Consider the following 12,575-nt stretch of genomic DNA (forward strand, 5'->3'; position numbering starts at 1 on the left):
AGCAACATTAGATCATTAGATCCAGGTAGTCCTCTGATAACAACTGGATGGAGCCAAACAGTCTGGCTCTTGTTGGCCAGGCACACATCTGCCAGTCTGTCTGGTCTGAGCTCTTACCCTTCTTATTATGTATGTCCTACTTACTCATTAGAGTGAGTGCCTGATTGACCCTAAAGATAGAGGGATCAAACGTTTGTCACCCTAACCAGCATGAAAATTTGTCCTATTAGCTGTATAAGAGGTAAAAATGGAAAATGTCCTATACAGAGCCAGGCACACAGTCACTCTCTCTACAAGCTCCCTGAGCTGTGAGTCTAGTGTGGAAGTCAAGATACAAAGCCTCAAAGACGGAAACAGTAAGTGAGCTTACCTTTCTAGCTTTCCTATTCACCAAATCCTGGTGAAGGGAAACGTGGACCTCCAACTTCAACATGTCCACATGTAGGACGACAACCCTCCTCTTCTGCCCAGACTCCAGCTCCTGCCCTGCAGTGCAGAACCAAGCACAGTGTGGTCAGCTTTGTGGGCAGGGGAAGGGAAGGTTGCTCTGCCCCTCAGTCCAAAGGGCAAGGATGCTCCACAGTTAGGGAAACCAAGGTGGTCTACTACACCTAGCCAGGACTGGGGTGGGTCTTAATAACATAAAATCCCAACTTTATCCAAACATAATAAGGCTCTTCTGTCTGGATTTCCTGCTGCTGTAATAAAACACCCTGACAGAGCAGCTTATGGGAGACAGGGTTAGCTCATGGTGCAGTCCACCATGGTGAGGAAGAAAGGTCAGCAGGAACAGGAAACGCAGAAAGCAAAGGGCGCATGCTGCTATTCAGCTCCCTTTCTTCACTTTCATGGCCCAGGACCCAGTCCAGGCTGTCCCATTGCAATTAACATAGACAAGGTGCCCTTGCTGCCTAGGCATGCCCAGAGGCAGACCCAGGCAATCTGAAATCCTGTTACACTAATCACCACAAGAGCCATACTTAAACATTTATCCTGCTATCAACAGACTTGATTTTCATTCACACAAGGTAAGTAAACGTCAACTGAATCAACTCATCACTATGTGACCTTGGAAACTCTGTACCCAGCAGAGGCAGCAAGTAAGCCCAGAGTCTCCCAACAATCCATGAGGAGCAAACTCACCTGCCCGGTGGTACCGGCTGGCTTTCAAGATCAGGTCAGGCACGGGGCCCCCACTGAACACCACTGAACCATCTTGCAACACCTCTTGTACCACAACATTAAGAACCATCCCTGGGGTCATCTCAGCCAGTGTCTGGATCAACACAGAGTCTGTCAAAGGCCCAAAGGAAGCAGGGAGTTAATTACTGAAGGGCTGGCTCTCAGCATTCCTTTTCTCTGGAAATGTGCAGAGGAACACTCAATCACTGAAGGAGTAATTCACTTCCTGCAAACCATCCAGCTCAGACCTGATGTGAAAGGCAGAGACTCAGATCTCTGAGAATTAGAGGCCAGCATGGTCTACACATAGTGACTTCTAGGACAGCTAGAGCTACACAGTGAGACCTTGTCTCAACAAACAAACCTAGCACAAAAACAAAATTACTCAATGGGCTCCTGCTGTCAAGTCTGAGGACCTGAGTTCAACCCCTGTAACCCAGGCGGTGGAAGGAAAGAACCAATTCCCACAGATTATTCTCTGACCTACATATGCATACTATGGCATACTCACATTCTCTCATGAGTACACACAAATAATCATAATGTTTGTTTGTTTTTGTTTTCCAAGACAGGGTTTCTCTATGTATAACCCTGGCTGTTGTGGAACTCACTCTATAGACCAGGATGTCCTCAAACTCAGAGATCCCCCTGCCTCTGCCTCCCGAGTATGAAATTAAAGGAGTGCACCACTACCACCCAGTAAGTATTCAGACAGATTTTCATCTTAATCTGAGTAGCAAACGGGTATGAATTTCATAAACATGCAATGATTACTTTATGAATGTCTACTCTTTAAATAAGCTTAGATGGAGAATACAGGTCAGCAGCAGCGTACTTGCCTAGCATGCTTGGGGTCCTAGGTTGGTTCACTATCTAGTAACACAAAAAGAAGAGAGGAATAAACGAGAAATGGAGAAAGAAGAAAAAAGCTTGCTAAGGTGGCATGCAACTACAGCCCCACACTACTGGGGAGACTCAAGCATGAGGGTCACTCAGACCCATAGTCTAGGGCCAAACTGGCTATACAGAGACTTGATCCCCTCATCAAACTGTACCAGTTTTTTTGTTTTAATTATAGAAAGTTCCTAAGTCACTCTAACAACAGGTACAATGAAAACACACACTCCTGTTTGGAACTTATCCTCTGCTTCCTGCCTTCACTTAATATGCCCCACCTTGGTTGCTCATGAGGCTGCGAACGCCCTGCAGCTCTTCCAGGCACTGGCACAGGAGGATGAAGCTGGTGCTGGCAGAATCCCCCAGACTGCAGTCTGATATTCGCAGAGACAATAGCATCCTTTGCTTCTCCTCGTCCACATTGGTCACCTTAGCAACGACCGTCTGACCCACCACAAAGTGGTCACTTGGAGTGGTTACAAACTTGTCACTCATGATCTGAACAGTGAATAAAAATGGGGAAAGGAAGGTAGCTGTCCATTAAGACTGTTCACTAAGGACAATACTGTGGAATAGAATATTTGTTTAACTAAGATGTGTTGCATTTGTTTGTGTTGCATAATAATTGTTTAACTATGTAAAGGTGTGTTGTTTTTGTTTATGCTGCCTTTGTTTAACTATGTAAAGATGTGCTGCTGTTTCACTTTGCCTGCCCAAGGCACCTGATTAATCTAATAAAAGCTGAATGGCCAATAGCTAGGTAGAGAAGGGATAGGCAGGACTAGTAGGCATGGAAAGTCCACTTAAGAAAGTGTTCCAAACTTTTCTCAACTGCAAAGCTTGAGTTCAATGGCACAGAGAAGGTAATTCCAAGGATATTTTGGTGCCTTCGCACATTGAAAACCACAGGAGGTTCTTAAAACTACACTGACTATTCAGGAAAATTTAGTCTGAACATGCTATAAACACAAGTTCAGTCCTCTTAACAACGAAAAGAGTCGCCTACCAAGGCCACTGTCACCCAATACTGCTGAATAAAAAAGACAGAGGCCCCGTTCTCTAGAGGACAGAGCAGGCAGGAAGATCAGCACATCAGCTACATGCTCCCCTTTCCCAGTGGCTTCATGCCATTCCCACCAAAGTGGGTCCCTGGGCCCCCTTAACATACTGAAGTCCCCTGCTGCTCTCAGCTCAGCGGTCTATTTGCCTGAGCTCTCGTTCCAAAGGCCCTGTGCATAGAGCTGAACTTACGCTTTTGGGCGCCAGTCCATTGAGCCCTGAAGGGAACTGGACAAACACACCGTAGTCCTTGATGCTCTTCACAAAGCCGATGAGCAGCATTCCAGGCTGAATTTCCGAGAGGCTCTTGGGGTCCTGGCCACCTTCTACTGTGGAGACCAAAGCTGGCTTCCTGCAAAGAAGCTAGTGGAACTTCATTAAGGAATGTTCCAGGAAGACAAATAAAGCCCACCCCTCCTCCTAGTCCATTAACTTCACTATTACCGTGGATCTCTCCAGGCAGAGACCCACAATAGGGGCAGGACACTGAAGCTCGGAAGAGGCCAAGCTGTCAGGCACTACCTGACCGCTGAGGTGACAGTTCCATGATGACAGACATTCAGCTTTCGTCCTTCCTGCTAAGTCTCCAGATTCCTGGAGGTCTGCCAACAGGGCACAGCACAGACCCACAGCCAGGATAGCCAATGTAGTCCCCCATTAACCCTGTCCTGCCACCAATGAACCCCATTCTACCCTGTTGCCCTAAGGATTCTATCTTATGTTTAGTAATACAAGGGAGTGCTGCCTGTAAACTACCCACAAGCAGCAATTAAGGAAGCCATTCTGAGCCCTAAACACCAACAGGGAGAACCTTTCTGGGTGACTGCCTCAACCATACCCAGCCCCTGGCAACACTTCCTGGGCCTGTTCCTGCTTTCCAGACACTGGTCGGGTCATCAATTTGTCCTAACAGAAGCATTTTTAAGCTCAAACAGTTGATTTCCCCCCCTTCCTAGTCCTGGTCTAGAATTTCCCATCCAGGTGCCAACGGCCTTCCACTGCCCCAGATACTAGTCAAGGATACAATATGTTTCTCACCCTGGCTCAGGCACAGAACTCGGTGAAGGGTGTCACCTGCCTGAAGCCAGTGATGCAACAGCGGGCCATTGGCAACATGATCCGACAAATGAGGTATGGGGAGGAAAGCGGGGATGTTGTGGGGAAGGATGGCCACCTCCAGCCCATCTTTGGTCTTCTCCAAAACCTTCACATCCACCAACTGTTCAGAATCAGAAGGTAAAAACCAATGTCGGTCCTGGGCAAAGAGCTCAGAGATCCCGAAACCCAAAGTCAGAGGTCACCAAAGGGCTAAGAGCAAAGGCACTCTCCTCTAGACCCACACCTCCACCCACACCCACAACCACACCAGGAGTCCTCTGGGTGCCCTTGCCAGTTGCTCTGCTGATTCCTGCAGGGAGGAGGAAACGGCAGGCCGGTCTTAGCAATCAGAGAGGAGACTGGCAAAGCCATGACGTGTAACACTTTTCTTTCACGCCGGCCAGCTTCCACTTGCTACGTCAGGCAGGAAAGAGGCCCCCAAATCTCAGAGTCATCTCTCTTTCCCTCCACAGGCTCTAGTACTTCTCTAGGACAGATAGCACGGTAAGACACAATGACTTGGCCAGGTACCTGCCCAATGTTAACGGCTCTTCCTTTCTTCTGACTGTTTTCGACACTATCATTCTTTGGCTCTGAATCACTCAACAGTTTGAAGGACAAGAGTAGCCTCTCCTTGGAAGGCTCAGAGTTCAGCACCGCCACCTTTACCACCTGGTGAGAAATCGCATGTGTCTGGCCATCTCCTGCCGTAGTAGGCCTTCAGAGCCTAGAGCAAAGTACCCTTCATGTGCACTGCAGGGACCTTGGGTCAGATCCAAAGGCAGGGAAAAGACGACAGAGACTACATCAAAAGCCCCATAAGCCAACCTTCTAAAAAAAGCCATAAATAACTTCAAGTTATAAGCCTCAAGTTTTAAGAGGTTCTGTAAGAGAAACTCAAACCCACTCTCTTTCCAGCACTACTCCCTATGGTGACAGTCTGATGTGAAGATCTGTGGCTCATTACAGGTTATCAGGCATTTCTTCCAGGTAGGGGGCCTGGGCCTGGTCCTTTGGATTCCAGTGCGTGCTCTGGGCTGTTTGTAAGTGGCTCGGCCCCACTTTACCTGTTCTCTCTTCCTCTTTATTAGAAGGCAGCCATCTGCCACTGCTCCACTAAACCAGTGTTCACGGAGTCACTAAGGGTTACCTGGCCAGTGTAAAAGACCTTCTCAGGGTCAGGAATGTGCTGGTCACTGAGCTCATGCTTGGGCACCAGCCCCTGCACATTGTTGTAGAACTTTACAATGCAGCCATAGCTCTTGACCCTTATGATGACTCCATGTGTCTGCAGGCCAGGCTTGGCATCCTCGTAGCACATAATGGCAGGGAGTTTGGATGAGACAAGGGTTTTCTTCAGGGTCATTATCAGCCTCTTGGCTTCAGGGTCACAGAGCAAAACCTAGGGAATAGACAGAGGCTATTAACAAGTCCTTGTTATCAAGATAGTCACTGACTGGTCTGCTAACTCATGAACTCAAAAGGTCACACACAGCTCATTATCATTCTCCAAGAACCAATGGCCTTTCACCTCTGATAGTCTCAGCTATAGATTGTTTTGATTCCTGCAGGATGGCCACCTAAAGCATAGAAATCTCTATTTCAAATGTGCTTCCTCTACCTTACAAGCTGCTATGTTAACCCTTTCCCAGACACACAGTGTGATCGTACTACAGCAGCACTAGCCTGGTGTTTCAGAAACTTACAACAGCACACCTTATGACCACCTTGTTAGTGGTGTTTATTATTTATTAGTTATAATCTAAGACTGAGCAATCCAATTACCTTGAAAGCAGAGGAAACGCCCCCCAATCTCTCTCTCTCTCTTTCTCCCTCTCTCCCTCCTTTTTCTGTGGAAACAGCCCTGGCTGTCCTGGAACTCACTCTGTAAATCAGACTGGCTTCAAACTCAGAGATCCACCTTCTTCTGCCTCCCAAGTACTGTGCTGGATTAAAGGCATGCATCACCATGCCCATCGAGAAACCCATTTTTACTTCCTCAACCTCACGACATAAAAATTGTACCAATGTGCAATTACTGCCTTTTATGTATCAATAATAATGAAATATAGTAAACAGAAGACACCTTGGCAGTAGCATGTTTAAGTAGAACAGAATGCCTACCACACAGGAGGCACTGGGCTCTACTATCAGTACCAGGACAAAACAGAACCAGGAACTCCCACTGCCCAAACACAACAGGCCCTATGCTGGGTTCTTGTATAGTATCACACTAACTCTTTATAACAAGCTTTCTGAGGATTTAGGTATTTGCTGGAAACCTCTAATGTTTTTGTGATGTAGTCTAGGCTTATTGCTTATTTATGGTGTTGGAGGGCACATACTGCCATGGTGCATGTGTGTTTGTATGTAGGAGACTAGAGGGGGGAAACACCATGCCCCATGTGTGTTGTAAAGGGGAGTGGGAGGTATGCACGTGCCCTGCTGAATGTGTGTTTGTATGTGGGGAAGTGGGAGGTACGCACATGCCATGCTGCAAGTGTATTTGTATGTGGGGGAGTGGGAGCTACGCACATGCCATGCTACATGTGTGTTTGTACGTGGGGGAGTAGGAGGTATGCACATGCCATGGTGCATGTGTGTTTGTATGTGGGAAAGTGGGAGGTATGCACATGCCATGGTCCATGTGTGTTTATATGTGAGGGAGTGGGAGGTATGCACATGCCATGGTCCATGTGTGTTGTGGGTGCGGGTGGAAGGTATGCACATGCCATGCTTCATGTGTACAGAGGTCAGAGGGTGGGAATCCAATCCAGGCTGTCAGGTTGCCGATAGCATCCATACCCACTAAGTTACCTCCCCAGGTCTAGGCTATTTTCATAAATAAGGTTTTGACTAGGGTATGTTAAGTATACATGATAATGGGTTTTTCTATGACATTTCATACATAATGTATCACAAACCTATTTCTGAGTCTGAACATATCCCTTGCTCTTCCACAACCTTTCCAACTTTGCCCCTCTTTTCTGGTTCAAGTTCCATTGTGGTCAAAAGTCCAGAAGGCATTATTATCACACTGAGCTAACTCTGAAAACTGGTTCCACTGTTTATTAGTTGTGAGACTTTGAACAGATTCTTGGCTTTGCTACCCTTTAATTGGCACACTTGGAAAATAAGGACAATACAGTTACTTGATGGTGACTTTAAGACACAGCATATATAGTGTATGGCAGTGGCTATGGAGAATATGATTCGGTTGCTGAATCCCACCTCTCCTCTCTCTGAGCTCTGGCCACAGCATACAGCCTGCATACAACCAAGTGACAAAAGACCACATAACTAGCTTGCTCTCTCTTCCTATATGGATATTTGAACTTATACTACACAAACCAGGGACTCCCTTTTCTTTTCCCAATGTTCAGTAAAGGATACCCTACCAACATTACACACTCATTTCACAGAAAAAGGCAGAAACTTCCGATTAGAACCACTCTCTTCCCATCTAAGCACAACCAAACATGGACCCCTCCAGGGAGCTCACCCGGCACTTGACCTCATCCCCTAGGTGGTACTTCTTCTCTGGATTCTTCATCATGATGTCAGCCAGGTGCATGGAAGGTACCAGGCCTCTCATTTGCTCACCCACTTTCACCAGTATCCCAAATGGCTTTATGGCCAGCACTGTGCCCTATGGATCCAAGAAAAGACATGATATCCCAAGAGCTGTATTTTCTCTTACTAGAATTGTCATGTCTGTTTCAGTGCCCACACTCCAAATCTCATGTAGGTAAGCCAATCCTATCCCCCGAAACCAAGACTTAGCCAGGCCTATGGGCAAAGTCTTTCAAGCTTTCTGGCTGAGCGTATAATTCCTATGTTCCTGTAGGAACACTCCCTCCCAAGAGCGGACTGCGTCTCTTAAGGCATGAACTCCAGCTAAAAGGAAGTACTCCATTAGTGTTCCATGCTGCAGGAGTGGGAACTGGAGTCAGTTTCTCACTAATAGCACACAACTAACTATCTGCTCTAATAGCTGCCACCAAATCCCAACTCCAACACACGTGACCCATTGTCTCTGTGTAGCTGGGTGGGGCTAGTAAGAAGACTTTACTCTGAAATTAATTATAGCCATCCAAGGGAAGTTACAGAAATGTCAGTTTTTAGATAGTAGGAACATGACTTCAATGTATTAAGAGGACTAATGAGCTGACAGTTAGCATGCGAACTAAGGATGCCTGATGGTGGAGAAGCATCTACATATATGCTTGAGTTCTTACCTTCACCACTGTCCCTGTTTTGATGTCATGATAGCTAAGAAACTGAGCTGTAATAATCGATCTAGAACAAAAGAAAATCATATGATTACAGTCTAAGGAAGGAGTTGCCTAAAACTCAGGACCTCCACAATGCTGCCAACACGACCCTCATCCAGTAAGACCAAGAGGAAGTGAGCATGCATATACACAGGCACACTCCCGGGCACTAACGGCACTTACTTCCGCAGAGACAGCAAGGCCAGCTCATCCATCTGGCTGTAGTCAATAATCCTACACCTGTGAGTGCTCCCTGGTTTGAAGGCCTCAGGATTGAATGCTTTCTTAGAATCAGAGAGATGGCTGAGCTACAGATACCAAGTAAGTGAAGATAAGTCAGAAACACAACTCGAGGCAGTCAGAGTTCAAAGCACACTGAGATGACAACACATTTATCATCCACTGTAAAAAGAGTACTTTGTGAGATGGTTAAAAGCTTCTTTCAGAAAACCCAGGTTCAATTCCCAGCACCCACATGGTGGCTTACAACCACATGTAACTCCAGTCTCATTAGTTCCATAGACATACATGTGAGCAAAATACCCAAAATTTAAAAACATTTTTTAAAATAGTACTTACTTTGTTAAAACAACCCCTCATCCCTGTACTGTTATTACAAAATCTCATGCAGGACAGCCCAGATCATACGTTAATGCACTACAGTCGTATGCCTACTTTTATAAATGAAGAGTCTTACTGCAGCTGAGCCTGCGCAGTTGGTTGCATGCTGTCTGTGGCTGCTTTCATCTTTCACACCACACAGCTGAGTTGCTGGGATGCAGATTATACAGCCTCTAAGCCTAACTCTGGGACCCATGATGGGGGGCTCACAGCCTCCTGTAACTCTAGCTCCAGAGGAACTGACACCCTGTTCTGGCCTCCATGGGCTCTGTACCCACAGGCATAAAACTACACACATACACATAATTAGAAATTATAAAAATTTTAACAAAAGGCTTCATTGAGCCCTGGTCTGGATCTTATCTCATTCCTGTTCTTTCCACTCGCCAGGTATCACACACAGCAAGTGCTGCTGGCACTCTAAAACAAGACTGTCATTGCTCTGACCTTAGGGACAGCCTTTTACACTTTTACATCAATATCAAGGGATGGAGGAAGCAGAAAAGGACCCATCTTTCCTAAAGTCCCTCCAGGGATGAGACTTCGACCAAACAAAGAAACCTCACCCGAGCGTAAGCCAGGGCCCCATCATTTAGCCTGAAGGTGGCCCCAGCCTTCTTGAAAAAACCCTGAACAGGAACTTTATCCAGCACAGCTCCCAGCTGTTGGTAAGAGATCCGGGTGAGTGGGCGCCCAGGCTGCAGAAAGACAGGACGCAGGCTCAGTCGCACAACTTGGGTCCGAGGATGGATGCAGAGGATACAGGCTTTTACCTGGACAAAAGAGCAAAATGAGCAGGAGGCGCCACATAACACAGCTGACAGCAGACCATGTGCTAACCAGGGAAGTACTAAAATCTTCAGGAGTACAGATGCCAGCCCTGGGATCAATGTGTGGAGAAGTCAAATGGAGTTTCCCAGGGGCATTGCAAGTCTGACTCAATACCAAATTCATCACACCAGTGCCACCACAGTGAAGATCTGTCTGAAATGCCCCAAATAAACTCCTGACCAACAAGGTTAAAATGTGCAGACTGTCCAGGTGGTTACAACGCACGTCTTTAATCCCAGCACAGACGGGTGGAACTCTGTGTCTGAGGCTAGCCTGGTCTACAGAGTGAGTGCCAGGACAGCCAGGACAGTTACACAGAGAAACCCTGTCTTGGGGAAAAACAAAAACAAAAAACCATACAGACTGTGTCCATTCTTCACACAAACATAACTACTGTAAAACAAAACTAGAAAGTTCACTATGACATCAACAGTATTGGCCAAACACATGAGGAATGTCTAATTTCTCTGACAACATTTTTCTCTATAAGATACATAAGAATGTACTACTATCTTAAAAATGAAACTGAATCATTTGAGAATTAAAAAATTTTAAATAACACATTCTAAAATCTCCAAGTTCATTGTAGAAATTTTTTTATTTCACCTATCTATCCATCCATCCATCTATCTATCTATCTATCTATCTATCTATCTATCTATCTATCTATGTTTTTTGAGGCAGGGTTTCTCTGTGTAGCTCTGGCTGTCCTGGAACTCGTGCTGTAGACCAGGCTGGCCTTGAACTCAGAGCTCTGCCTGTTTCTGTCTCCCAAGTGCTGAGATTAAAAGCATAAGCCACCACGGCCTGGCTCATTATAGAAAATTTTTCAACATGTAGGTAACTGTAGAAAACCCACCACTTATAAATCAGTGTTTTAATCAAGTATACTTTTAATTTTGGTATATCCCAGAAGGCAGATCTAAGATGGTGCGCTAGCACACACCTGTAATGTCAACACTATGAATGTACAAACAGGAGGCTCAGAAGTCCAAGGACATCTCAACTACACAACAAGTCAGAGACTAGCCTGGGCTACAAGAGACTCTGTCCAACAAACAGAGCTGGCAACAAAGTTCAGTGGATGTCAGTGGGTAAAGGCATCTGCTCCCAAGGCTGAATTTGACCCCTGGGTCCTGTATGGTAGAAAGAGAAAACTGAATTCCCCCAAGCTGTCCTCTGCCCTCCTCACAGATGCTGTGGCATCGTTTCCCCTCCTACACAAACAAACCAAACATAATTATAAAAAGTCTGCACTACTCACAGGGAAACCGGGACGGGGTAGGGGAGGGCTGGAGAGCTGTCTCATCTACTAGAGCATGTACAGCATTTGCAAAGGACCCAGGTTCAGTTCCTAGCTCATAAGCACCTGTAACTCCAGCTTCAGAGGACCTAATGCCTCTGGTCTCTGAAGGTGCTTGTAGACATATGCACAACAACCCACACACTTAAAAACGTCACTTAAAAAAAAATAGGGTCTGTGGAGGTGGTGAGCGCTGGAAAACCAAAACCAGGGCCTCATCAATGTTGAGTAGGTGCTCGAATACAAGTTACATACACAGCCCTTTCTTCTCACAGTAGGGATGGAGAGGGTAGAGTGTGGGGTGTGTGTTCTAGACGTGGGGTGTGATCAGCCTGCCTTTGTCTCCTGAGTGCTGCAGTACAGTCATGAGCCATGGAACCTGGCCTCTAAACTATTCAAGCCACATTTTCCCACTTGAACAAACTATGTTCTATACTAACTATTCTTCCTTTAAAGTACAAGACAGAAGATACCCACCCTCTGTAGCTGTTCCTTCTCTAATCTCAGTCTAGCCACTGGTCATTTCTTGTGTCACTTCCGATTTCCCGTATTTCACTGCATGAAATGCACATGGAAGCTAGATAGGACAGCTAAGACACACGTAGGAATCAAGAATCAAGGAAAGCTAGCTGGGACATTTCTTACTGTTTCCTTTGAAGAATATGCTCCAATTTTCTTGGGCTCCAGATGCATGAAGTCAACCAGGCCCGTGAAGAAAGTAAGGAAGTTTAGCTGGAGTCCAAACTCGGTAACCTAGAAGTAAAAATACTAAGTTATGAAAAAGAATTCTATGGAGTGGAATGTGAGAGATACTTTAAGACAAACACTACATTCCACAATACTCACGACTCTGCATTTCTCTTCCCATGGCTAGCCCTTATCAATATCAATCATTTAATTTTAAAAAGTAAAACATCTTTGAATAGACATTTCTCCAAAGAAGCTACACAGACAGCCAGTGAGGACATCACCATCATGAGGATGGGAGAGAATCACTTAATTGTTGGGGAAATGCCAATCAAAACCACCATGTCACTTCACATCCACCAGGAAGCTGCTTCTCAGAAAGATAAAAAATGCACGCACAGGGCCACAGTTCTGTCGCCAACACCCACATGAGAGAGAAAAGTGCTTCACAGTGACGAGTCAGAAGACACCAGGAGTTACTTCCATTAGCAGAGGCGGCACAGTTCTTCACGATGAGCTTAATATCACGTGACTTTTTAAAATCAACTTAAACATTTTTACTGTATTTTACTTATTCCGTGTGTGAATGAGCACACATAGCACAGGCACAGCATCCACGTGGA

General features: G+C 45.9%; 1 protein-coding gene across 1 annotated transcript in view; it reads right to left on the reverse strand.

Moving 5' to 3' along the window:
- The window catches only part of Pdcd11 (programmed cell death 11), a 44,111-nt gene that overhangs the window by 22,040 nt on the left and 9,496 nt on the right, over positions 1 to 12,575 (reverse strand). Inside the window, 12 exon segments of the mRNA XM_040743359.1 lie at positions 371 to 486; positions 1,144 to 1,293; positions 2,358 to 2,577; positions 3,331 to 3,501; positions 4,163 to 4,357; positions 4,768 to 4,908; positions 5,387 to 5,638; positions 7,739 to 7,885; positions 8,475 to 8,535; positions 8,694 to 8,818; positions 9,698 to 9,904; positions 11,911 to 12,018. Coding sequence (XP_040599293.1) covers positions 371 to 486; positions 1,144 to 1,293; positions 2,358 to 2,577; positions 3,331 to 3,501; positions 4,163 to 4,357; positions 4,768 to 4,908; positions 5,387 to 5,638; positions 7,739 to 7,885; positions 8,475 to 8,535; positions 8,694 to 8,818; positions 9,698 to 9,904; positions 11,911 to 12,018 — 1,893 coding nt within the window.

The sequence above is a fragment of the Mesocricetus auratus genome, unplaced genomic scaffold, assembly GCF_017639785.1.
Source record: "Mesocricetus auratus isolate SY011 unplaced genomic scaffold, BCM_Maur_2.0 Super-Scaffold_4256, whole genome shotgun sequence".
Taxonomy (NCBI): domain Eukaryota; kingdom Metazoa; phylum Chordata; class Mammalia; order Rodentia; family Cricetidae; genus Mesocricetus; species Mesocricetus auratus.